General features: G+C 55.0%; 1 protein-coding gene across 6 annotated transcripts in view; it reads left to right on the top strand.

The window, feature by feature from the left end:
- The window catches only part of NFATC2 (nuclear factor of activated T cells 2), a 135234-nt gene that overhangs the window by 11408 nt on the left and 99137 nt on the right, over window positions 1-24689 (top strand). For 2 of the 6 annotated variants that reach the window (XM_081291056.1, XM_081291057.1), the window contains exons 1-2: window positions 2421-2770; window positions 19071-20076. In XM_081291056.1, coding sequence (XP_081147182.1) covers window positions 2641-2770; window positions 19071-20076 — 1136 coding nt within the window. In that variant the 5' untranslated portion in view covers window positions 2421-2640. Of the gene's footprint in view, window positions 1-2420; window positions 2771-19070; window positions 20077-24689 lie in introns of those variants that run through there. The other 4 variants (XM_081291058.1, XM_081291059.1, XM_081291061.1 and 1 more) reach the window with 3 other exon arrangements.

Genomic DNA, 24689 nt, shown 5'->3' with positions numbered 1-24689 from the left:
CTACATATTCATACATGCACACAATCTAACAATATAATTTGACCAATATCTCTCCCCAGCACTTCCTTCCTCTGGGCCCCGCCCCCTGATCCCTTTCCTCTACTGATCTCCCTTTGATTTTCATGAGAACCTCAGCCCCCCACCACCAGAAAGAGATTTCTTTAGGTGCTGACAACCAGAAAGTGCTTCTTAAGACTTTGAAACAGGTCTGGGGCCAGGCCCAGGCCCCTGCAATGGAGCTGGAGTCTAAACTAGTGGCTGTCACTCTGGCCCCACATTGGAAGCATCTGCTGAGCTTTTGCAAAATACAGACACCTGACACCTAGGTCCCATGCCCAAACTTGGTGATTACATTGGTATCTGGTGTGGTATCTGGTATTTGAACTTTCTTCCCCCCCCCTTTTATTGGTGCATTATGGTTTTACATAAAAGTTAGGTTCATTTTGACAAAAATCACATAGGTGTAGAATTTGATTTATTCGAACTTTTTTTTGGGGGGAGGGGAGGGTACCAGGGATTAAACCCAGGGGCACTCAACCACCGAGCCTCATCCCCAGCCCTATTTTGTATTTTATTTAGAGATGGGGTCTCACTGAGTTGCTTAGTGCCCCCCTTTTGCTGAGGCTGGCTTTGAACTTGAGATCCTCTTGTCTTAGCCTACTGAGCTGCTGGGATCACAGGTGTGCGCCATGGTCACCGTGCCCGGCAGCTAGTTGAACATTCTAACAACACCCCTGGTGACTGTAATGTGTAGCCTGATGAAAACCCCTGGTCTAAGTGCAGTCGAGAACGCCGTTCACAGCTGTGCTTCTCTGTGTCCAGGTGATGAGCACAAGGCAGGTGGGGACAGTGCCTTGCTGCATCCCCAGCATCTGCAACTGTGCTAGGTACCTGGCAGGTACTTAGTAAATACTCGTGGGAGGACGGAGGATGGACAGCTTTGTATGGATCCCCTTTGTGGCTAAGGTGGCTCCCCCTCAGAGCATACATCCTGCTTCTTACCAGCTAAGGGTATAGTCACTGCAGTCAAGCCACGGTTCCCTGGGGGAGCTGAGGACCTTCCCTGCCTAATCTTGTGGTCCTCAACACTGGTGGCACTTCAGATCCACCTGAAGTCTAAATGTCTTTGGACATTCTGGTTTGGTGGGTTTGGATTACAGCTCGGGCCCAGTATGCAAGAGTGTCCCAGGTGATCCTGACGAGCTGCTGAGGACACTGCTCCAGTCTTTTCTACTTCCCTGTTCCCCAACTTCAGAAACATGAAGTCAAGAGACTCCTAGAAGTGATTGGAAGAGTGACACCGGATTCTCGAGTAGTGCTGGCCAGTCATGTCTGTTCATAACACTCGCCTTGGGTGCTTGGTTGAAAATGCTGTTCCTAGGCTGGGGCTCAATGGTAGAGCACTTGTTAGCATGCACGAGGCCCTGGGTTCAATCCCCAGCACAATAAGATCAAAATAAATATCCCTCCAAACCAAAAAGTACGAGTTCCTGAGCCTGTAATCCAAATTTATGGACCCAGAAACTCAGGGAGGGACCTGGGACTTCATGTGGTAAACAAGCATCCAGGTGTCCTGGTTCCCTGCCAGCCACAGCCTGCAAGGGCACACACTCCCTGCTCTGGCGCCCACGCACCAGACCACTTCCAGCTCTTGCTCTACTCCTGCCTCTCACTGCCAGACACTCCCCGTCTTCATCAGTCAGTCTCCTTCAATGTCACTTCCCTACTGAGCCCTTCCTGTCACCAAGGGACTGAATGAAGCCACCCCAGCCCACAGTCTTTATCCTATTAGCCTGGCACCCAAAGGGGAGGGGGTGACAACCTCTGTCTCCTTATCTCCTTCAGCCTTGCCCACTCCCAGAAACCAATGCAACAATGGCTGGTCCATGCTGGGGCCCAGCACCTGGCACTGGTAGGTGGCCAGAAGTAGGGACTGCAAAGTGGTATGAGCTTCAGAGCATCTGAGCCTTTCCCAGCCCCTGGGACATGCAGTCAGGGGCAGGCAATCGTGCACAGCTACGGGCACACAGGAGCACCTGGGGACAAGAGTGTACAATAGAGGGGAGTGGGTGCCCACCTCCAAAGACAGAAAGCAAAAAGTCAGGGGCAGGCATCAGCGCAAAAGCGCAAGTGGCAGCAGGTTTCTTCCCTAGACCGTGGGTTGGGCAGGGCGCGGCGCGCTCACCCAGGGAAGGTGGGAGGCAGCGACCGCCCCAGCTGCGGGCGGTGGCACAGGTCAGTGGCCAAGCGCGGTGCCCCGAGTGTGGCCAGCGAGCGGCCTCCTTCCTCCCGGCTCCGGCAGCCGGGCCGCCCCTCCCCCCCCCCCCCCCCCGGCCCCGCGTGGCGGCCCCGCCCCCGCCGGCCGGCCGCGCTGTCCCCGCCTCCCCGCCCCCTCCGCGGGCGGCAACAGGTGCCTCCCGGAGCAGGAAGCTCGCGCCGCCGCCGCTCAGCGCGACCAGGACCCGCTGCGCCACGCGCGCCATCCCCGGACCCGGCGCTTGCCGCGAGGAGCGGGACCCCGCCGTAGGACCTCCTCGCCCCCGCGTCCTGCGGCCGTCGCCACCCGCGGCCAGGGCCCCGGAGCCAGCGCGCCTGCCTCCGCCCCAGCCCCGCGACCCTCCGCCTTCCCGAGCGAGCGCCATGGACGCCCCGGGGCCACAGCCCGACCCCGACGGCGGGGACGCCCCAGGCCACGAGCCCGGGGGCAGTCCCCAGGACGAGTTCGACTTCTCCATCCTCTTCGACTATGACTATCTGAATCCCATCCCAGGTCGGTGGAGGCTCCCCCGCCGCCCCGAGCCCGGGCGGGGGCGTGAGCCTGGGGAGGGGACACGGCCTCTCTGCTCCACGCGCCTCACTTCCTCGGAGGCCTGGAGCCGGGGGTGCCCCTACCCAGGTGAGAGGGAGGGGAGGCGGCGACAGTGGCTGCGCCACCCTTAGGGGGCGGTAGGCTCACTCGTGCCCCGTAGGGGCGACAGTTTCCAATGACTTGTGACGTCGACCCAAGGGTCGCTGCTCGAAAAGCAAAAGAAGGCAGATCCCCAGGCTGAGGGACTCTGTGGGCCTAGTGCCCGGCAGTGGGTCCTACTGGAAGTGATTTAGCTGCCTCTGGAGGGAGGAGGTGAGGGAGCCAGGACTGGAGTTAGGGGGAGGGTGGGGAAGGAGCTCCCCAGCAGCGAGGGATCCCTGGGCTTCTGTGAGACTGTGCCCCACCACCTCCCGGACCAGCGTGGTGTTGGGGACTTTGTGTTGAAACTAAGGAAGAGGCTGGCTGTCTGCGCTGGAGGGTGGTTGACTTCGGTGGTGTGTGGCGGCCCATTTCCTCTCCGGGCTCTGCTGCTGCGTTTGCCAATCGCCCCCAAGAGGTCCATTCTGCGCTTTGTGAGGTGGTCTTCCCCGCCCAGTCGGAATGGATGGGGGCCTGGCGGGCAGCAGGAGTGTGGATTCAGGAGGACAGTCTACATTTCTGCCTAAACCCCTGCATTCTGTACCTGCAAGTGCCCTGAGTCTTTGGGGGCTGGGGACTGGGAACTTCCCCAGGCTGGGCTGCAGGCTCTTGTCTTGGTGTTCTTTCACCAGGTCACAGGAGCCTTCATCAGAAGGAGGAGAAAGAAAAGGTGTCACCCTTGGCCTCTCACTATTTTTCTGGTTAGCAGGTTGTCTTGGAAGAAACACACACACACACACACACACACACACACACACCAAAAAAAAAAAAAAAAAACCAAACCCCAAACCCCAAGTAAGGCTTCCTGATTTCAGTGCTTGTTACCAGCCCCAGGGTGCAGGCAAGTAACTTCCAGATGTGCTGGGGGCCTGGCCCATAGAAAGGGCTTGTGTTTCCCTGCTGGGGAAATAAACCCCTGTATGTGTTGTTGTTGTTTTTTTTTTTTTTTTGGGGGGGGGGCTTAGTGGCTCCCTGGTTCCCAGAGCCTCTGTCAGGCAGCTGGATAGAGAATTTTTTACTTGCCACCTGTGTCCTCCCAGGCCACCTTTGAGGAGGGTCTGGTCTCTGACTGTGGGTATCACTCTCCCTTGGATCCCCGGAGATGGCAATTAGTAACAATTTTGTGCTTTGACTGGAGATGGAAACAATCAGCCAGCAGGAGACCCAGGTTCTGCAGCTGTAATCTGGAGGACATCCTCTGCTTTGAAAAGATACAATTAAGAATCTGGGAAGGATCCATGTTAACAGTTAACATCGGTGGTCTTTCTGTTCATTAAGATTAAAGCCATGTTTTGCAGGGAGTTAATACTTATACCCCTCTGGGATGCACAATCAGCTAGCTTTTTTTTTTTTTTTTTTTTGAGGGGTGGGGTTAGGGAGAGGGGGAGGATTTCCGGGGAAATAGTTTCCAAGCCAAATCTGGTGGGAGGTACTTTTTATAGTTTTTCTTGGCAAGTGGTGTTTGGTGGCCACCAGATGGGTATCTTAATGACCACAGTGAAAGCCCTGGAATCTTTTTTTTTTCTAAAATAATAAACTTTATTTTTTGGAACAGTTTCAGATTTACAGAAATGTTGTGAAGCTACCACAAAACCCCCCACCTGCCCAGGACCGGGTTTCCTCATATTGTTAACATCTCACATTAATATGGTACATTTGTTATAATTCATGAACCCATATCGATACATTATTATTGAAGTTTATACTTTTTTAGATTCAGATGTTCTTTTTTTTTCTTTTAAGACCTTGTCAGTACTGAAGAGTACTGGTTAGGTATATTGTAGACTGTCCCTTAATTTTTTAAAAAACTATTTTTTCTCTTGATTAGAATAAGGCTGTGTGATATCTAGGAAGAAGGCCACTAAGCTTAAGTGCTTTCTCACTGCACACATCACTGTCGATAGTTTGTCACCGTTGATGTTGACTTGATCGCCTGGCAGAGAGTACGTTGGTCGGGTTTCTGCTCTTCAGTGACTCCTTTGCGAAGGGTGCTCTTTGGAAGGCAGTTCTGTGTGGAGCCCGCACAGTTGAAGTTCAGTTTTGCTGTGCGTCTGTTAAATGATGCCTCTTTGCTGCAGGGAGCTAGGACAGCAGAGTCAGCCCCCAGGAACAGAAGGGACATTGTGAGCTTTGAGAGGCCAAGATGAGTCGTCCCAGACGTGGGTGGGGCTCTGGCTGTCACATTTCTGAGCTTCTGCATGACGGACCTCTCCGAGAGCCAAAACCAACCTTGTCAGCTTGGTCCCGGATGGGAGCGCCCTGGTGAGGCACGCTACCTCCTAACCTGGAGTGTTGGCCCTAACACTGGGCTGAGCCTGGGAGGAGAAGGACCACCGAGGGGCCAGGCACCACCATCAAGAACTCAGGGAAGTTTTAGGATGTCAGGTCCCATTTTATGGAACTAGTGTGTGGTGGACCTGGATCAGCCCAGTTAATATCCCTGGGACCCTAGCAGGCAGGCACTGCTTCCATCCTCATTTTACAGAGGAGGGTGAGAAGGCACAGAGAGGTAAAGTGATCTTCTCAAGAAAGTACAGCTGGTAAACGGCAGAGCTCAGGTCTGAGCATACTCCAGAGCTTGGTCTCAGAACTCTAGGAGGCTCCTCACTGCTCCATTGATAAGAGGTACATGCATAGCCATTGGCCAGGCCCCTGGGATCATGGCAAGGGTGGACATGTAAACACGAGCAGGGTGTTCTTGAGTTAGTCATTTGACAGCTCTGGATCTCTGTTTGCTTATGTGTAAAGTGGTTGAAATAATGGTCCTTACCTTAAAGGATCATGGCCCACCTAGAGTGGGTTAATTCATTTAAATCAGCACAAGGTGTGATTCATCACCAGCATTTTGTTAAACTCTTGCTTTTATTAATAGAGGTGCTCAATTAATGAGAGCCATTATTCAGTTACTCACCCAACCAACTGTTAAGCATGGATCATGCTAGGTCTTGGGAATACCATGGACAATAAGACCTCATGCCTTAAAATGTGCCTGTTCTTTTCCTGTGTCTGATTGCATTATCAGATGCCTCCAGGAGGAGGTTGTCCATCAGCGTTGGTTTAGCATTGAGGTGCACACATTTACTTATGTTGAGGAGGTAACCATCCATTCTTATTTCCTTGGGAGTTTTGTTAGGAATGGGAGTTGAATCACATCAAAGGCTGTTTAGCATCTATGGGAAATAGGATTTTATTCTTCTGAGACCTGTTACCGTATTGGCTTATATTAATCAATTGCCTAATATTGAAACATTCTTGACATAAACTCCCTTGGTGACTTTGTATTGTTTTTTTGAAGAGCGGTGACATCTGTTGGTAATAGTTAAGTGTTTTTTCTTCCAGCAATATTCACCTTTAGTGCCTTTTTTCCTGTGCAGTCAAGCTTTAGGTTTTGTTCCTTCTCTATGCTTGGGAGCAACTTGTGTATCCCCAGCAGAACAGTGTTTAACAGTGTGCCAGAGTCCTCTGTGGAACTTCTGGTACTGGTGCTTTTTTGTGGGCTTGTTTCTGGGTGACTTTCTCTGTTGAGTCTGTGAGGACTGGGCTGTTTACACTTTCCATTTCTATTGGAGTCAGTTTTGGTAAACTATTTTTCTAAGAAATGATCCATTTCATCTATCTAAGCTTTCAAACTTGACTAGAGATGTCAAGTGCATGCACATCTTTTTACTAGTGGAAGGAGCAGCCAAGCATATTGTGTGTGTGTGTGTGTGTGTGTGTGTGTGTGTGTATACGTATGCATGTGTGTGCTATGGCATCCTGACTTCTGCAGGTCCCACCCTGGAGGGGATGTGTTGTTGTCGAACACTTGAGGATTTGGATTTCTTGTGCATGCTTGGAATTTGGTGGACTCTCACTTCTCCCAACTCATAATACTTTGAGGGAGACAGATGGGTACTGGGAATCCTGATCACCTCCAGAACTGTGGGATCCCCGTGTGCTGCCTGGCCATGGATGTGGTAGGGTGCTCATCTCTGGTTTGCCCTAATAGGTCTGCTGCCTCCCTCCTTCCAGTCCTGGGAAGTTAGGCCTCTGGCGCCAGCCTTGCCGTTCCCCGAGACGGCAGACTCTTCCCGACCACTGCTTATTGTTTTGTAGAGTCTCTTCCTCGGATCCTTCAGCTCTGGGGGTGGCAGCCCTTTAACAAAGCTGCGGGTGCCACTCAGGCACACACATGTGAGTGTGCACACTCTAAGGACTGTAGGTGCACACAGCATGCACGAGCCCTTGGGGGCGCCTCTGCATCCTCCCCAAGTGCTGCCCCCCACGTGTGCCTTGCACCCCATCTCAGGGGCAGTTACCGACCCTCTGCCCCGCCCCCTAGTGTCGACAGCACTTCGCCTGAGGAACACCTGCTCTCAGCCCTGTCACAGGGGACAATTAAAACCTCATTCTTTCAGCAAACACACTGAATGCTGGTTTCGTGCCAGGCCCCGTGGGTGTAGAGACAAATGAGATGTGGTCCCTGCCCTTGCCTGGCCCCCGGGCCAACGTGGGGCACAGCCTGGTAAACAAATAGGGACAAATGAGGTGCTGTGATACAGTAACTGGTTTTTTTGGTGCTTGCTAAAAATAGGGCTGCACGCCAAGCAGGCAGGTTCTCTGAACACACCAGGCCTAGGTGAGCCTGTCTCCAGGTGCAGCTGGGAGGTGAGGCGAGGCTGGACTTGAGCCGAGGCCTTGTCAGGGAGCAGAGGACCTGGGGATAGAGCTGCCGCCATCCTCTGCTCTGCTCAACACATGTCACTTGAGCTCCTAAATTAAAGGCCCTCTGTCCCTTAGGGGCCTTAGCTTTGGATTGGGAGCAGAGGCTGTGAAAACCTTAAGGCCTTACCTCAGTTCCCAAGGCTCTGTACCCTGGAAGGTGGCGGGTGAAGTAGATGTGAGCGATGCAGGGCCACCTGTTAGTGGCCGTCGCTCCTGCCTGTGCAGTGGAACCTCCTGGGTTCCGCCCGGAACTGGGAACTTGGCCGAGAGCCAGGCATTGGTGAGTTCCAGGGGAGGCGCTGGGCTGAGCCCCTGGGGTTCCTGAGTTCCTCCCTAAGCACTGCAGCCCGTCGCCAGACTGCACCCCCAGAGCAGCGGGACCCCATTTGGAGCTGTGTTCTTGGCAGCATCCAGCATGCCCTTGTGCGGTGACGTGTGCCCGTTCCCTCCTTATAGTTGATATGCCCAGAGTCACCTGTGTGCTGCCTACTCCCCTCGTGGGATTAGACTTGCTTTAGAATTGCCAGCAAAAACAGAAACAGAAGAGCGCCAGGTGTGAGTGGGGGTCCGGCTATGTGTCCATTTCTTTCTCTGTCTCATGGATGGTCGTGCATGCTCCCTGGGCCACCTGTACCTTTGTTCCCTCCGGTTGTGGGGACCACTGACTCGGCTTGCTGGAGCACCAGGTCTGAAATCAGAAGGTCCCGCCTTGACATTCCGCCTTCGTTGCTTTCCACCTGGGTGGCCTTGGCTAGGGGAAGTGCCTGGCATCTGGCAAGCCTGTAATGTAGTTGCCAGAGAAATGGGTGAAAATTGCAGAATCCCTTCTTAGAGATGTGCTGGTGGCGTGTGGAGTTGGCTCCCAGGCCTGCATTTTCTCATCTGTGAGGTGGGCCGGTGGTGCCAGTTCCCTCCCTCCCTGTTGGGTCTACCTGGTGTTAGTGAGGTGGGTGATTCCCGTTCACAAGGGGCTCAGGAGTGTGGGACGGCAGCCGCGTGGTGATGAGCCTCTCCCTGTCCTGAGTTCTGGGCAGCCTGGGAGAGGAGAGAGGCCTCCTGCGCCCTGGTGAACCCTAAGCTGTCAGAGCACACGGGCCAGGAACGAGGGGTGCTGGCCTGATGGGAGCCGGCACCTTGAGGTGTCTTGGCCCTGCTTGGTTGCCCGCTGGCTTCTGACCTGGGACTCCGACCCAGGCTGCGACCTCAGCCCGGAACTCTGCTGGCTGCAATTGCTTCCTTAATTGTCCAGATTGTGAGACAGGAAGGTTCTCCTTGCTGGGGCGGGGGATCTCCCCAGGTGTCATACCCTGGCCCTGAGGGCTGCCGAGCCAGGGCTGGAGGAGCAGTCCTGGAGATGCAGCGCCATGGGTGCGGGGGGGCCCCCCCTCCCGGGGAACTTCCTCCCTGCCCAGCACAGGAAGCCGCGCAGGCCCGGGCTGAGCTCGCCATGCACGGCACAGATGCTCTCCAGACAGCTCAGGGGATAGAGCCAGACGCCAACCTGGGCCCTTCTGGGTCGGGCGGGGTTGACCAGTCCCAGCCAGGCCTGGTGCAAGTTCCCCAAACAAGAGGGCACCTTTAGCTTGCCCCTGAACTTTCATTATGAACTTTTGCCAAAATATGCAAAGTAGAGGTGATGATATAATCAGCTCCCGGTCCGTCACCCACTTCAGCAGAGGGGATCCTAGTGGGGATGGGCTCATTCCGTGTCTCAGTCCCTACGTCTTCTCCGCCCCACCCTCGGCTACTTTCAGTGAAATTCTAGGTGTCATAATGTTTTATTAATAGATTAGGAGGTATCTATCTCTCAAAGATGAGACAAATGAAACACGGGGTCCCTCAGTCTCCTCAGGGGGCTTCTTCCAGGGCCAGCTTCCTGCCACACCGAGATCCTCCGGGTGTGGCTCAAGTCCCTTGTAGGTGGAGGATTGCATGAACCTCCCTGTGGATTTTAAATCCCTCCCAGGTCACTTGTGGTCCCTAGTACAGTGTAAGTGCCACATTACAGTTGTCACATTGGATTACTTAAGGAATAAGGACGAGGAAACTGTCTCTAGTGTTCAGTCCAGTTCCCCCTGGATACTTTTGATTGATTTATTTTTTTGGAAGTGGTTTCCTCCACCGAGGCTCAGCCCAGGGCCATGGAGGCCCACCTGCATGCACCATTATTAAAACCAAGATCATCACCGAATATCCAGCGCCCCAGTATTTCTGCTTCGTCTGCGAAGTATCTCTGTAGAGCTGGGTTGTTCCACCCGAGACCTAAATGACCCCACACTGGGACTGGTCCATGTGGCCCTGAATCTTGTGTCCCGTGGGAGTTCCCGCCCGGCTGTTGGCGGCTGCTTGTCGAGGAAGCAGGGTCATTTCGAAGTGCACTTCTTCACCCTCTGGATCTTCCTGTGGCATCTCTGTGACGTCTTTTCACGTGTCCCTCTGTCCCCCCACCCCCCCACCCCGGTTCCTACAGACCTGCGTTTGGTTCTGAAGCCCTGTGCCTCGGCCCTTTAATGGTCCTTGTTGTTTTTTCCTCTGTAAAAGAAACACACCAAAGACGGCTGCCAGCCACAGTCACAGCGGGGAGAGTGGCTTCCCCCCTCCCCCCCCAGTTGGCATTTGGGACCCTCCTCCTTTCTAATCAGAGGATTTGGGAAAAAGCATTTTTTTTTCAGCTGGGCCTGTTTTAGTTAATAAAATGCATTCCCCATGCAGATTTTAATTGAGCCATGCCTGGGTGAGCTTTCTGAAGGCAGGAAAGTGGCTGCAAAGATCAAACTGTGAAATATGATATATTAAGAACTATGTAATGTTTTGAACGACCAACAATAAAAAAAAAAAAAAAAAAAAAAAAGCTCAGGTCCTTATCACAACAGACCTGCTGGGAAACCCAGGCCTGCAGGCCCAGGGGGTTCAGTGGGGGCCGGGCTTTGAGTCTGAGATGCGGCAACAGTTCTTTGGTGGCTAAGGGAAGGCGCTGTTGACCTGCACAGTCCCCAGAAGGTTCTCTGCAGGTCTCAGATCTGCAGTGGGTGACCTCACCTGGGTTCTGCCGCCAGTGTAGCAGGATTGTCTTCATGACCGGGCCTTGGCGGGCTGCTGATGAGTGTGCCCACCTCCGGGAACATGGCACTGGAATGAAAGCTCTTGGGGAGAAGTATAAATGAGAACCCGTCAGTCAATAAGGTATTAATTTTAAGTCTCTGTCCCTGGCCAAGCACGACGTGGGCCCCCACTGTCTCCAAGGGGAAGTTTCCACTTGGATTTGAAGTTGATGAAATAAAAGTGGAAATCGGCTTTTCCGATGGTGCCAGGGGAATGGGAATCAGTAAGGGCCACTGCTCCTGGAGGTGGCTGGAGCTGGGGAGGGCTGGCGCCCGGCAAGGTGGAGGATGAGGAGGCGTGTCCCTCCTGCAGGCCTTCACGGGGGGGGGGGGGGGGGGGGGGGTGCTTGCGTGGCCAGCCAGCTTCTGCAGGATTATCTGAAGTCTATTTCTGGCCAGTTTTTCTGACCAGATCTTTCCTTCTCCTTTTGGAGAGGAAGCCACTTGAGTCCTCTTCTCTGTCCATCTCTCACTGTCTGGTTACAAACACTCCCCATCACGGGTGCCACCCGAGTGGCTGTCTCCTTTAAGGATGGGGGAGGTGGATAAAGAGGTGGTGTGCCCATCCAGAGGACCACTCCCCTGCAGTGACCAAGAAGTGCCCGCACACATGGGGCCAGCCTAGCAAAGGGAGAGGGCGTGTCCAGTGTGCGTCAGGACCGCCAAGCCCCGTGACGGTGACCAGGTCCTGAGAGCTTCTGGCTGGGCGGGGCCCTGAGATCCAGCTGTGTCCTTGACTATTTTTTTGACCAGTGGGTTCCTCTGTCCCCCAACCCTTGTCTGGCACAGAGGTACAGGCAGTGCCTGCCTCCCAGGATGGGTATCAACTGCAGGGAGAAGCCTGGGGGGCTCCTGGGGTCCCGCACAGTGGCTTCAGGATGAGGGTGCAGGAAGGTCTCTGGAGTGTTGAAAGCAGGGGGCCCCAGGGTGGCTTTAAGCCAACAAGACACAGCCCTTCCCTCCAGATTCCAAGGAGCCAAGAAACCTGGTGTCTGCCAGCTGGGGTGCAGGGCCCCTGCCCCCACCTCACAGTGACCTGGGGCCTGTGTGCTCCGGTCCTCTCCTGAGCAGGGCCGCAGCGTGGGGCGTGTTTGGCCAGTGGCCCGCCAGCCGCGTCTGTGAGGTGGTTCTGGGGCTGTCCTGGTCCTGTGGGGGGCCTGTCCCGTGGTAGTGGCCTGGGAAGTGCCGCCGGGCTGCGGAGGAGGGCCGTGTGGCTGGGCGGGTCAGCAGCCAGAGCTGCTCCAGGTGGCCTTTTCCAGGAGACAGGACAGGGACGTCTTCCCTCCCCGTTCTGACATTTCTGGGCCTCACTGATCCGGATGGAATTTCTCAGCTTTCAGAGCGGAGGAGTCTGTGTGGAGCGCAGGGCATGACAACCTGAGTTTCCTTCATTCTTAACGCACATGAGTCACCCGCCTGGAATCCAGCTCCTGTGGCGTGTGCCTGGCGGAGCTGGGCTTGGAGGCTTCCTGGGAAGTTTGCAGAGTGACAGGTGACGGGCTTGTGACCTGGAAGCATCCAGTGGCTTCTGGAGGAGGCCCTGGCTATGGGTGAGGAGCCCCCGTGAGCAGGAGGCCCAGAGACCTGCCAAGGCGGCCAGCTCCTTCCGCCACCCTCTCCCCTGGCTGCAGGCCGCAGTGCCAGGCTGTGGCATCCTCCTCGCTGCCATGGTGACAGACTGTGGTGTCTCCAAGCCAGGGCCGGGGACACCACCACCTCAGGGCGTGAGCCAGGGCAGGGGGCACCTCGGACATGGCCGGGCGGCCCGTGGTCACCCCAGGCCAGGCCCTGGCTCCTCTCCTCCGGTCATCCAAGCCCCCAGTCACCGCTGGACTTGGCCCCTCCCCCAGAGGGACAGGCGCCTCCTGCAGGTCCCCACGGGGTTTCTGTTGGGGTCAGTCTGTTCTGCTTCCTGAAAACCCGCGGGTCCTTCCCTTTCTCAGAAGCTCCTGTGGCTGGTCGGCTGTCCCCGAGAGGCTGCCGCGTGCTTGGCCCTGGGTCTTCCTGAGGGTGGGCAAGGAGGCCTCCCCGAGGAGAGGCCCTGGTGGAGGCCACCACGAGGCCTGAATGAGACTTTTAAAATGTCCCTCGACTTGATCCTCAGCCAGTGGAGGACTGAGAACGTTACAGAAGAAAGGAGTTGGTGTCCTTGCTTATGAGGGGCCCTGCAATTGTGAGGGGCCCCAGGGAGAACCTCCTTTCTCTGTTTCGGGGTTAAGGTGTTACCATCCAGGAAATGGCCTCTTTTATGAGAAGTGGGGTGGAGTCGTGTTTGGGACCGGAGAGGAGTCAGGTTGCCTAAGACTGAATCTTGGCTCAGCCACTCAAAAGCTGTGTGACTTTAGGCAGATTACTCACCCTCTCTGAGCCTCATTTTCCACGCTAAAATGGGGGAAACTAGATTACATGCCTCATAGGATTCTGGTGAGAGAAACCTGTTCATGTGGTAGAGGAGTGCAGTGGTTCTTGGTACACAATAAAAGGTTTACGTGTTGGCTCTTATCACTTCTGTTATTACAAGTAGCTCACTGAGTCACCAAGGCTTTGGTAAGATTGAGTTGGGGCCCAGGTGGCCTGGGGAGGTGAGGGGGAGTGGCAGGCTCTCTTCACCCACCCCCCACACTTTCTGAAGGTCAGCAGAATCTGAGATGAAAAGGAGAATTCCCTGGAGTGCTGACCAATCCCTTCTATTTTTGTAAAAATTTCTTCCTTTTTTGAAGGAAGATCGGGGCTAGCACACGTCACACTTTCAAGTCATAAAACAGGGTCACTGTCGCAGGAAAGGGCAGAATTTCCGCTTTTCTCCATAATAGCCAAGGTCCAGTCCTCCTGTTTACCCAGCGTCCTCCTGTGTGCTGGGAGCTCGGGGGCCAGGTGAGCTGTGGTGGGCTGCGTGGCCCCTGTCACCCCGAGAACGTGGAGTGCCCTCCCCTGGCAGGAGGGGCGGGGTGGCGCTGGCCCTGAGGCTGCGTTGTGCCCTTGGCTGTGGCATCTGAACCCCCGGAGCAGATCTCCTGCTGATGAGCCGCTGGCCTGGCCTTCCCAGAAATCTTGTTCTCCCCAAAAGTTCACAGGGTCTAGATTTTCTGATAAGCACCCAGGAACCTGACAGGAAAGAGGGGTGATAATGATGGGAACTTCCAGGTAGCTGCTGCAGAAATGAGCTACCTGTGGAGGCTGGCGGCTCCCTCCTGAGTCACGCGGGCTGGCGGGTGGGCGCTGCGGGCTGAGGCCTCCAATGCCTGGGCCTCTGCCTGGTGGGGCCCTGGGTGGCTGCGCTCAGCTGGGGCGGCTCTGCCTCCCGGGAGGCATCTGGTAGTGCCCTCAGTGGGAGGGCCAAGGAGGCCACCGCTGGCCTCAGGGGGTAGAGGCCAGGGATGCTGTCGGAGGCCACAGGGGCCCACAGCAGAGTTCGGAGGTTGAGTATCCCCGACTGGGGTGGGTGCACTGCGGCTGCCTGGGGTCAGCTGAGGCCTTTGGGCTCTTTAACTCACCTCTCTGTGTCTCAGTCTTCTCTCTGTAAAAGGGGGACAAACTGTACCCCCTCACATAGGGTTGGGGGATTAGATAATCCACCCCACGGAGCGTGCCTTCCACAGCGCCTGTGAGTTCTCCAGGGCCCCCGCCCCCCTTCAGAAAGCCCACAGTCCAGGGGAGACAGGAGAGTGACTCCCGAGATGGACTTCAGTCTGGGACCCTGCAGATCTGGGAGCATGAAGACCTGCCTCGTGCAGCTCGGGGAGCGGGGGGCCTGCAGGAGGAGGTGGCTCAAGTTGAGCTGTGCAGGGCAGGAGGCACGGAAGGGCATGCTGGCAAGAGGAACAGCCCGTGCAAATCATGAAGGCATACAAGACCCGGGAGGCCACCTCATCTCCCATCACTGCGTTCGCCTCTTCTTGCCTTTTGGCACCCATATCTCGGGGGCGGGCCAGGTAGCTCCCGTGGCAGGTGAGATGGTTTTAGGTGGGGACACTGCCCGCGATCGAGCTGTGTCCTTCCTGGTGCTATCTTCTCTTTTGAACTCATCAGGAGTGGGGTCTCGGTGACGGGGGCTGAACGCAGGTGGACTTCATGGGGTGGTGGGAACGGGTCACTTCTCAATCGTGGTGGCAGTAACAAGGGGGCTAACCCTGGACAAAGCTTGTGGGCCCCATGCTCAACATCTGCACGCTCCCGTCAACAGCTGTATATATGTGAGACCTCAATAAACAGAACGTGGGCAGTGCAGCTGCCAAGACTGGCCCCCGAGTCTTGCTTGAATTTGGTAACTTCTATTTTTGCTGTATTTTTACCCTGCCTGCCGTTTATGGAGGTGACACTGATTTTCCATTTGTGGTAGCAGTATGAAGTTTCCTTTTAAAATACAGCAAAATTAATATGCAAATGAATTTAAATAGAAATATTAAGTCAGTAATATCTTCTGGGGTTGCAAGGGTTTTGGCGTCTCTCGAGGACCCGGGGTGGTGAGACAGAGCCAGCTCCTGCAGGGGGTGGGCGCAGGGACAGCCGTGCCAGGGTGCCGCAGCCCCAGGAGAAATCTCGGCTACTTCAGGAAATATTTCACTGATGCGCTGGTTGTGAGACTTGCTGTCCAAAACCCAGAGGACAGAGAAGCCGGTGGTTATTAATTACTGCCGTCCTCCCCGCCTGCCGCTCAAATTCAATCTTGGGGAGAGGGGAGGGAAAAAGACAGCAAGACTCTGCCGCGGGGATTAATTAAAACCAGTGCAAATGCTCGACACTTCAGAGCGCATAAAGGCGGCTGTTTGGCTGTTTCTCGGGGCTCCCGGGGAGCGGCAGTGACTTATGCTTTGTGCCTGCATTTCTGGGACTGTCCACAGCTGCCCGGGGTGTTTCTGATAAGCTGCTGCAGTTTTTTCTGATAAGGCCAGAATTTTTGCTAGGAGGCTTAGTTTTGCTGGTTTGCAGAGCGGTGGACTCTCAGAGTGTTGTTGGACATGGATTTGGCGCTGATCTTCCCCTTGATTACAGATTTCTGCTCTCTTACCTGCCAGGAAGGCATGTGCGAGTGTGTGTGTGTGTGTGTGCGTGCCTGCACATATGTGTAAGCATGTCTGCGTGTGTGTGCACAAGTTCAAACACAAGTTTACCCTGGCTGCAACTTCACAAGAACTCCAGACCCCACAGACTCTAGCTAGAAAAATCAGAGGGCCTCAGAGCCAGAAGCGACAGAGGAGATGGATTCCGTTTCACACCACTCTGTTCTAAAATGAGGAGCTTGAGGCCGAGAGTGGGTGGGGGACTTTTCCAAAGTCACCCAGCTAGGTAGTGGCAAAGCAGGACTTGATTTTCAGTTTCCTGCTTCGTAAGCCAGGGTTCCGTTGCCACATATGATGTTCTGTCCCCTCCCCCTCCCCCAGCCCGTAAAGTAAAATCTTTAAAATGCTGGGGTATTATATTCCTTTTCTGTACGTAATGCAGAGGTAGGAAAGTCTCCTTTCTGCTGTGCCTCCATCCCTGGTTACTTAGCCTCTTCCTGCGGGAAGTCATTGCTACCTGTAACTTCCAGAAAACCAAGTGATCTGTGCACTGTGCGCACGTGCATGCACATGTGTGTGTGCCTTCTCTCACCCACCCTTTTCATCCCGTGCACACTGTCTCCAGACCAACTTTCTTCTTCAGTGCTAAGTCTTAGTGCTGTTCCATATCCATGCTCAAGGAACCAGGATCTAGGCCATTCCCACTGGGTGGACTTCAGTTTGCTTCCAAGCCCTTGATAACAGACAGGTCTCCGGGAACCGTCTTATGCACACTTCATTTTGCACAGATGAGAGTGTCCCTGCAGGATCAATTTCTAAGAGTGGCATTGCTAAGTCCCCAGGGCATGTGTGCCTGGAGTTTTGACAGATATTACTCAATCATCCTCTCTAGAGGAGGTTGCTGCTGTCTGTCTTTTGGTTTGGATATTAGCATCTTGAGTTCCAGTGTCCCACAGAGACTTTTTTGAACTTCAACCGGCTGACAAATTTTTTTTTTGAGCCCCTGCTTTGTGGCAGGTTCCATCTGGGTGCTGGAGATAGTGTGGGGCAAGAGAACCCTCATGGCATTTACTGATGGGTTGGGGGCAGGCAGATGATGATAAGATGACCCTACAGTTATCTCACTAGAACTTGGAACAGTGCAGGGTAGGCAGCGGCCTGAGCCAGTCAAGAAGCCAGGAAGCCTCTGAGAGCCCGTGGCACTCTGGTGGAGCTTGTGGGCCTCAGTGAGCTTTGGATGTGTGGAGGAGGGGTGAGGAGCTGCACATGCAAAGGTCCTGGGGTGGGAAGGAAGGAGGTGCTTCCCACAAAGTCCAGTTTAGCTGGTGTCCAGAGAGAGGGAGGCAAGAGAGTGGAGAGAGGAGGGACTAGGAGATCCCCGGCCAGGCTGGCCTAATTGAAGCCATTCACCTGTACCCCGAGAGTTGTGGGAAGCCATTTTGGGACTTTTACCTGAAGTGGAGTCACCTACAGACCCTCTGAGATCAGTTCAGCTAAGCTAGACTGTACTTCCTCCAGGGTGACCCCAAAAGGGCACAAGGAGGTTGAGGATCCCCTGAGTGTCCACGCTCACTCCCCGGCATGAGCTAGGCTGGCAGCTTCAGGAAGAGGTCCCACCGCTGGCCGGGCACCATTCCCTATTCATCTATTCTCTCAACCACTCCACCAATGTTAGTGGAGGGCCGGCCAGTGCCAGGCACTGTGGTAGGAGCTTGGCAAACAGCACGGAGCCACAACAGACACGGTCCAGCCCTGGCAGAGCCTAGTGTCCAGGGCAGGGTCGCAGACTTCCACAAAGGGCCAGATAGTAAATATTGTAGGCCCTGTGGTCAGTATGGCCACAACTCTGAGCTTGGGTGCCCCCCCCCCCCCAGGCCCCGTGTAAATGAACCAGCGTGGCTGTGTTCCAATAAAACTTTATTCACAGACGCAGTCTGTGGGCCAGATTTGGCTTGTGGGCCCTAGTTGGCCTCTCTTGGTTTAGCAGGATGAGTTCCCCAAACAGAGAGGTGTCTGATGTGATGTGAGCTGGTAGAAGGTGCCAGTGGAGAAGAGGTGGCAGGTGAGGGGGTGGAGGTGATCTTGCGGATGGTCAAGGCAGATGCTGGCTGAGCAGATACGTAAAGGAATCCAGGGAAGCCGCCCGGGAAAGGTCTCGGGGGAGGAGCTGTGCCTCGAGCGCTCTGAGTCAGGCACTGCTTGACAACAGACACTGACAGCCGGGCTGCTGCTGAGTCAGCTTGGGGAACCGTGGGACCAGGCTGGGCCATGCTTTAGGGCCTGTCTACAGGGTCAGGGGAGGCCTTCACGAAGGGTTTCTAGAATGGATGTTTCATTAGCTATGGCCTGGAGACCAGACTGGAGGGGGAGAGGGAAGGCATGGGGAGACCAGAGGAGGTGACCACAGAGTTCAGGGGGGAGCAGAGCGGGGCTTGGACCAGGGTGGGCATGATGGGTGGGGGGACGTTTGAGTTTGGTTTGTGTGCTGGCAGCAGAGCACTGAGGATTTGCTGAGAGCTGGTACGGGGGCAGAGCCCAGGAGCCCAGGCTGACCCTAGTCCCTGGTGGAGAAGGTGGAGCTGGGGGGCCTTGGAGGGGCAGTGGGGCCAGAGGGTGGTGGGACAAGCAGGTCCCCTGCACAGGAACCTCCCACCTAGTGGGTGCTCTGGGCTGTGCAGGGTGCCATGTGGAGGGCGCAGGTCAGTGAGACAGGATGTCTGTCAAGGGGGGTTTAGGCTTGGAATTAGGCGACAGTGTGAGGTGGGGAATGGGCATGCCTAGGTGACCGGCACAGATAACACGGCTCTGTTCCTGGTTCTGAATCCTGGTTCTGAATTGGCCACTTCACCTAGGGTTCAGCTGCAGAGCTCGGAGGGGCACGAGATCTGCTTAATGGGTCCTAACCGGCAATGACATCAAATAGCCCCAGGAGGCTCAGAGCGCATCCTGGGTAGCAGGGTGTCATTTCAGCGGGGGGTGTGTGGGCGCTATGAATGTGGTGGGAGACCATCGCATTTCTTCTAAGGTTTCCACTGAAACCACCGCCTGGAGCATCAGCCCTGCTGGTCTTCCAGTCACGGCCATGTGGGTCTGGAACCAACCCTACCCTACACTCAAAAGGCCCCTCTCTCTTCAGGGGATTTGGGACGGATGGCCTCACCTCCAGGTGTGGCTGCACTGCTCCAGCCAGTGGTTTGGTGTGGGCGGGGTGCTGAACAGAATGAAGTGACAGGAGGCGACCCAGCCTGTGATTGGTGGCTCGACATGGGACTTCTGTTTTAGAGGCTTATAAGACCCTCCTCCCCCTTCTCTTTCCAGAAGAACCGAATGCACATAAGGTCGTCAGCCCACACTCCGGAATCTACCCTGATGATGTCCCGGACTATGGCCCCAAGCCCTACAGCCCCCTGGCCAGTTTCCCGGGGGAGCCCCCCGGCCGGTTCGCAGAGCCGGATAGGGTCGGGCCCCCGAACTTTCTGAGCCCGGCCAAGCCAGCGGGGGCCTCGGGCCTGAGCCCTCGGATCGAGATCACTCCGTCCCACGAACTGATGCAGGCAGGGGGGTCCCTCCGCGCCAGGGACTGCACCCTGCTGGTGGAGCCGCCGGCGGCCGGCCCGAGGTTCACGCTGCCCGTGCCCGGCTTCGAGGGCTACCGCGAGCCGCTTTGCTTGAGCCCCGCTAGCAGCGGCTCCTCTGCCAGCTTCATTTCCGACACCTTCTCCCCCTACACCTCGCCCTGCGTCTCGCCCAATAACGGCGCGCCCGACGACCTGTGTCCGCAGTTTCAAAACATCCCTGCTCATTATTCCCCCAGAACCTCGCCAATAATGTCACCTCGAACCAGCCTCGCCGACGACAGCTGCCAGGGCCGCCACTCGCCCGTGCCCCGTCCGGCCTCGCGCTCCTCGTCGCCCGGCGCCAAGCGGAGGCACTCGTGCGCCGAGGCCCTGGTCGCCCCGCGGCCCGCAGCCTCGCCCCAGCGCTCGCGCAGCCCCTCGCCGCAGCCCTCGCACGCGGCGCCCCGGGACGGCGCTCCTCCGGCCGCGCTCGGCCCCGCGGGGCCCGCCGTGCTCATGGACGCGCTCAGCAGCCTCGCCGCGGACTCGCCCTGCGGGATCCCCCCCAAGATGTGGAAGACCAGCCCGGACCCCGCGCCCGTGGCGGCCGCCCCGCCCAAGGCCGGCCTGCCCCGCCACATCTACCCGGCCGTGGAGTTCCTGGGGCCCTGCGAGCAGGAGGAGCGCAGGAACTCGGCCCCCGAGTCCATCCTGCTGGTGTCGCCCACCTGGCCCAAGCAGCTGGTGCCGGCCATTCCCATCTGCAGGTGAGCCGGGCTCCAGGGTGGTCGGTCCCCGAGGGTGGTCGGTCCCCAAGGGTGCGGCTGAGCGGGGTGGGTGTTGGGGGCTGTGGGCCGGGAAGCTGGAGCCAGGCAGAGTGGACCTAAATCCTGGCTCTGCCACCTGCCAGCCTGGAGGCGCTGAGACGGAAGTTGAATTCCCAGCCCCAGTTTCCCCCTCTGTAAAGTGGGAGGAATTGGTTCGAGGCCCACCAGCGGTGGTGACGAAGGTACAGCCGTGCCACACTGTGCTCAGACAGGTGGCACCTCCCTCTCGCATCTCAAACTATTTATCAGCCGGGTGCAGGGGCCCAGAGACTGGGGAGGCTGGGGCAGGAGGATGGAAAGCTCAAAGCCAGCCTCAGCAACTTAGCCAGCCCTGAGCGATTAAGTGAGACCCTGTCTCCAAATAAAACACAAAACAGGTCTGGGATGTGGCTCAGTGGTTAAGCACCCCTGGGTTCCATCACCCGGGTGCTATTTATCAGGGACCTACTGTGTGCCAGACTACTAGACAGAAGATTTCTACCTTTATGGAGCTGACACTCAGGGGGCACAGAGCAAGCTTTCCTATGTGAAGCCCCCCTCATCTCAACAGGAGCCAGTGTTCCTCAGCGTCCGCCACGTCTTCAGTGTTATGCTCAGTACCATGGAAGCCCTGGAAGAAGTCAAATGCCACAGTCCTCAAGGGGCTTAAGATCTTGGCAGGCTGAAGAGATGCATATAGAGAGCAGCATCTGGCTCTAGGATCCCTGAGGACTGAATTTGAGCCCCAGCTCTGCCCTTCTGCCCTTGTGTGATCCTGATATCTCTGGTTCTGCCGGGCTGTTGCTGTGTCAGTGGCAGACATTGATAATCAATCTCCACCTTCTCACTGAGTACCTTTTGATGCTATGCCCAGATCAGACATCGCTAATCAATCAGGACCCCTAATTATTATTATTTTTTTTTAGAGAGAGAGAATTTTTTTAATATTTATTTTTTAGTTTCTGGTGGATACAACATCTTTATTTTTTTATTTTTATATGGTGCTGAGGATTGAACCCAGCGCCCCGCACATGCCAGGCGAGCGCGCTACCACTTGAGCCACATCCCCAGCCCCAGCCTCCTAATACTTTTACTGAGCCCTTTCTGGCCTTGGTTCATTCCCAGAGATATAAGGATAATTATGGTACCTACCTAATAGGGTCTTTTTCAATGACTAGGTAAAATGACACTCGTCCAACTCTTGGCATAGAGCCAACACAAAGTAAGAGCTCAGAAAGGAGCTGCTGCTGCTATTCAGGAAATGTTATTCTTATAAGTCAGGCGTTTCCTCTTTGAAAAGCCTTGTGCTACGAGATTGAGCTCACTGTAGGCTTTAGAGTACTGATGGTGACATTGATAGCTACCAACATTCAGAGTAGGGACAATGACATTGATAACCACCCACATTTAAGGATACCTGCCATGTGTCAGTACAGTTCTAAGGACCCAATTATTTCACGTAATTCTCACGTGAACCTGGTTTGGTATTATTTGGAATTTTTTTTTTTAAATCTTCATTTGGATGTTAAAGAAAAGGAGGTGCTGGGTGTGGTGGCCTATAGCTCTAATCCCAGCAGCTCAGGAGGCTGAGGCAGGAGGATTGCAGGTTGAGGTCAGCCTCAGCAACTTAGAGAGGCCCTAAGTAACTTAGCGAGACCCTGTCTCAAAAAACAAAAAGGGCTGGAGATGTGGCTCAGTGGTTAAGCACTCCAGACCAAAAAAAAAAAAAAAAAAAAAAGGAGGTGACAGGCGAGGGCAGAGAGTCCTCTCTCTGCTCTGTCTGTCGGGTGCAGGACTGGAAGGCTCATGCTGTCACGGTTGTCCCTGTGGCTTTCAAACTGGGATTTGTGTTAGCAAATGGAAACCTTTTAGTTTTCCCAAATAAAAGAATGAGTTGAAAGTCACGGTGGGTAAAGGTAGAGCTGGGGTTTTGTTTTATTTATTTGTTTGTTTATGTTTCGTGGTTCTGGGATGGAACGCAGGGCCCTGTGCATGCTGGTGAGCCTCGGCCACAGAGCCACCCCACCCTGGTAGAACTGTTTTGATTGACGCGGGGATGAGGGTGGCTAAGGACCCTGCCCACGTGGCTTTGCTCAGTCCTACACCTGACCAAAGCTGACCACAGGGAGCGTGCAGTGTGGCTTTCCTCCAAAGCAGGCTCTGCGGACGGCAGGGCCACAGTGGGTCACTTGGTGTTTCCTGGAAGAGGAGTTTCCCAGGGGCCCCTGCAGGCCTTCTCAGGGCCTTCAAGGTAGGCAGAGTGGGCAGTGATTTCAAAGGCCATGTGGTGACATCGCCCTGAGGTCTGTGCCTGAAGATTTTCAGGGCCACTTTAGGAAATGCCCTGAAGGCCAGGCCCTGGTACAGATGGAAACTTGGGCTCACAGCAGAGAAGTGACACGCGCACCGTTACCAGCTAGTTAGTGACCGAGTTGGGAACTGGAATCTGGGGTCCCTGATGCTGGTTTCCCTGCTACAGATCGGTTTCCAAACCACGACTTTATTTATGGCCCAGAGAGGGAGGAACTTGGATTTGAAATGCGAACTGATAGGTCTGAGACCTGATCGTTGGTAAACCCTCCCTTTCCATCTCTGCAGCCTGATCTCAGAGGCTCTGAGGGTCAGAGTCCTTTAGTCCCGAGCAACACCCCATCTGTTCCAGCCAATGAGACATTTGCAGAAATGTTCTGTGGGATGGAGAGAATGGAGCATCCAGGGAGAAGCTCCTGGTGACCTTGGTCTCAGGAGGACAGCTGAGGACACGCAGAAGAGCCTGGGATTGAAGTGCAGGAGGGCAGGCCGACTCCAGAGGTCCACTTCTTAGGAGTCTATGTCAGTGTCAGACCCTATTGCAGAATTATGAAGTGCAACTTGTGGGTATTCCAGTGAATCTTAGCTATTAATGTAGGACTAAAGGGATTTTTTTGGTCTTATCTTGCAAACTTTAAAACATTCCCACTTGGCGTACACGCTGGCAGTTAGTAAGAGTGTCCGACACGTGTGGCTTGGTGGCTCCATGCAGAAGCTTGAAGGCCTCTTGGTTTTGTCACAAGGTGGAAATAAAGGTCCTTTGGACACCCTAACACTGGGGGTAATGAGGCCCAGGAGGCATCTGGGTAGGAGGAACGGGGGGAGGCTTTCTTGCATAGTACGGGGTAGTGCCAAATTGGAGTGTGTGTTTCGGCTGGGCTCTGGCACTGAAGGAGCCCGTGGGGGTGTGCTCCCACCTCTGCCCTTCTCCCCTGGGGACTGAGAAGACAGAGGAGGGAGGAACTGGCTTCATTGCAGGTGCTTAACTAAGTCCTCTGCTAATGCCAGCTTCTCACAGCCCTAAGCTAAGTGGGAAAGAATACACCGATCAGTTTAAGGATTTCTGTCCTACAGGAGGAATTGGGATACAGGGGCACAAATCTTGGCCTTGGCAACTCCAAGACTGCAAGAGTAGTCAGGCCTCCTTTGAAATAAAGGTGTGCATTTGCTGTCACCTACCTGCCCATCCACACCTGCATCCTCTACCCACCACTACAGATTCACAGATCAATGGGATATCAAATGTCCGGTGTTCTAGAGACATGCTGTAAATGAGAGTGTCTTGGATTTATTTTAAATAAATTAGCAAGGTAAGAGGCAGCGAGCCCTGATGTCCTGGCCTTGGAGTCAGGAGACTGGAAACGGAGCCTCGTCCTCGTCCTGTTCCGTGATCTTGGGGAAGTGCCTTCACGTTCTCTGAGATGGAAGGAATGTTCTAGCCAATCTTCAAGACCTTGGTCAGCTCTTTAGTGATGCCATTCTACACATCTGTCAAGTGCTGTTGTACCGGGTGGTCTTGAGACTCTGTAAGAAAGTGAAACTTAAGGCATTGCCCACCAAGACTTCCCCGGTGGCATCTGTATGGCTGCCGCCATGTCCGTGGCAGAGGGTCTCCTGGAGATAACTGCTTGACTCATACGATCCGTGACGGGAAAAACGATGACAGCCAACGTTTATCGGCACCTTCTGTGTCATGCTCTTTCTGTGATCTCCACGTCCCCACTTTGCAAGTGACGACCCTAAGGTCTAGGGCAGCAGAGGCTCCGAGTTAGGGCTGGAGGTGGAGCTGGGATTTGAACTGGGTTGTAACTCCAGTCCTGTTACTGAGGCTCACCCCCCACGTGATATCAGGGCATCTCTGTGGTCCAAGGACCCATTCCTCACTGACCCCATAAGTAGTGACCATGGCTGGGAATGGCCTCTTCCCCAAGTGTACGTTTACTTGAGCTCATCATGGGTAGAAGGAGGAGCTGTGAAAACTCTCAGCTGCTGGCCAGCATGTGTGCCACGTGGTTCTAGAGACTGTGAATAAGGGAGGTGAAGTTCTTGCTTAAAGTCCCAGGGCACGTTCGTGACGTGTGGCTCTCCTGATTGACACTTAAATATTCTTTCTCCTACGTCAACCCTCTGAAAAAGGAATGCATCTTTGCAAAGGGGTGTTTTTGAGAGGTGGGAGGTGCTGTTCTTCAAAGTCCCCAGAGGAGAAGCAGTGACGGCAGTGAGGAGCGTGGTTAGAAACAGAACTAACATAGCATGCCACTGGC

This window comes from Spermophilus citellus (genome assembly GCF_964194105.1).
Source record: "Spermophilus citellus genome assembly, chromosome: 4".
Taxonomy (NCBI): domain Eukaryota; kingdom Metazoa; phylum Chordata; class Mammalia; order Rodentia; family Sciuridae; genus Spermophilus; species Spermophilus citellus.
The sequence above is the reverse complement of the archived record's forward strand: the minus strand, read 5'-3'. Positions and strand labels throughout refer to the sequence as shown.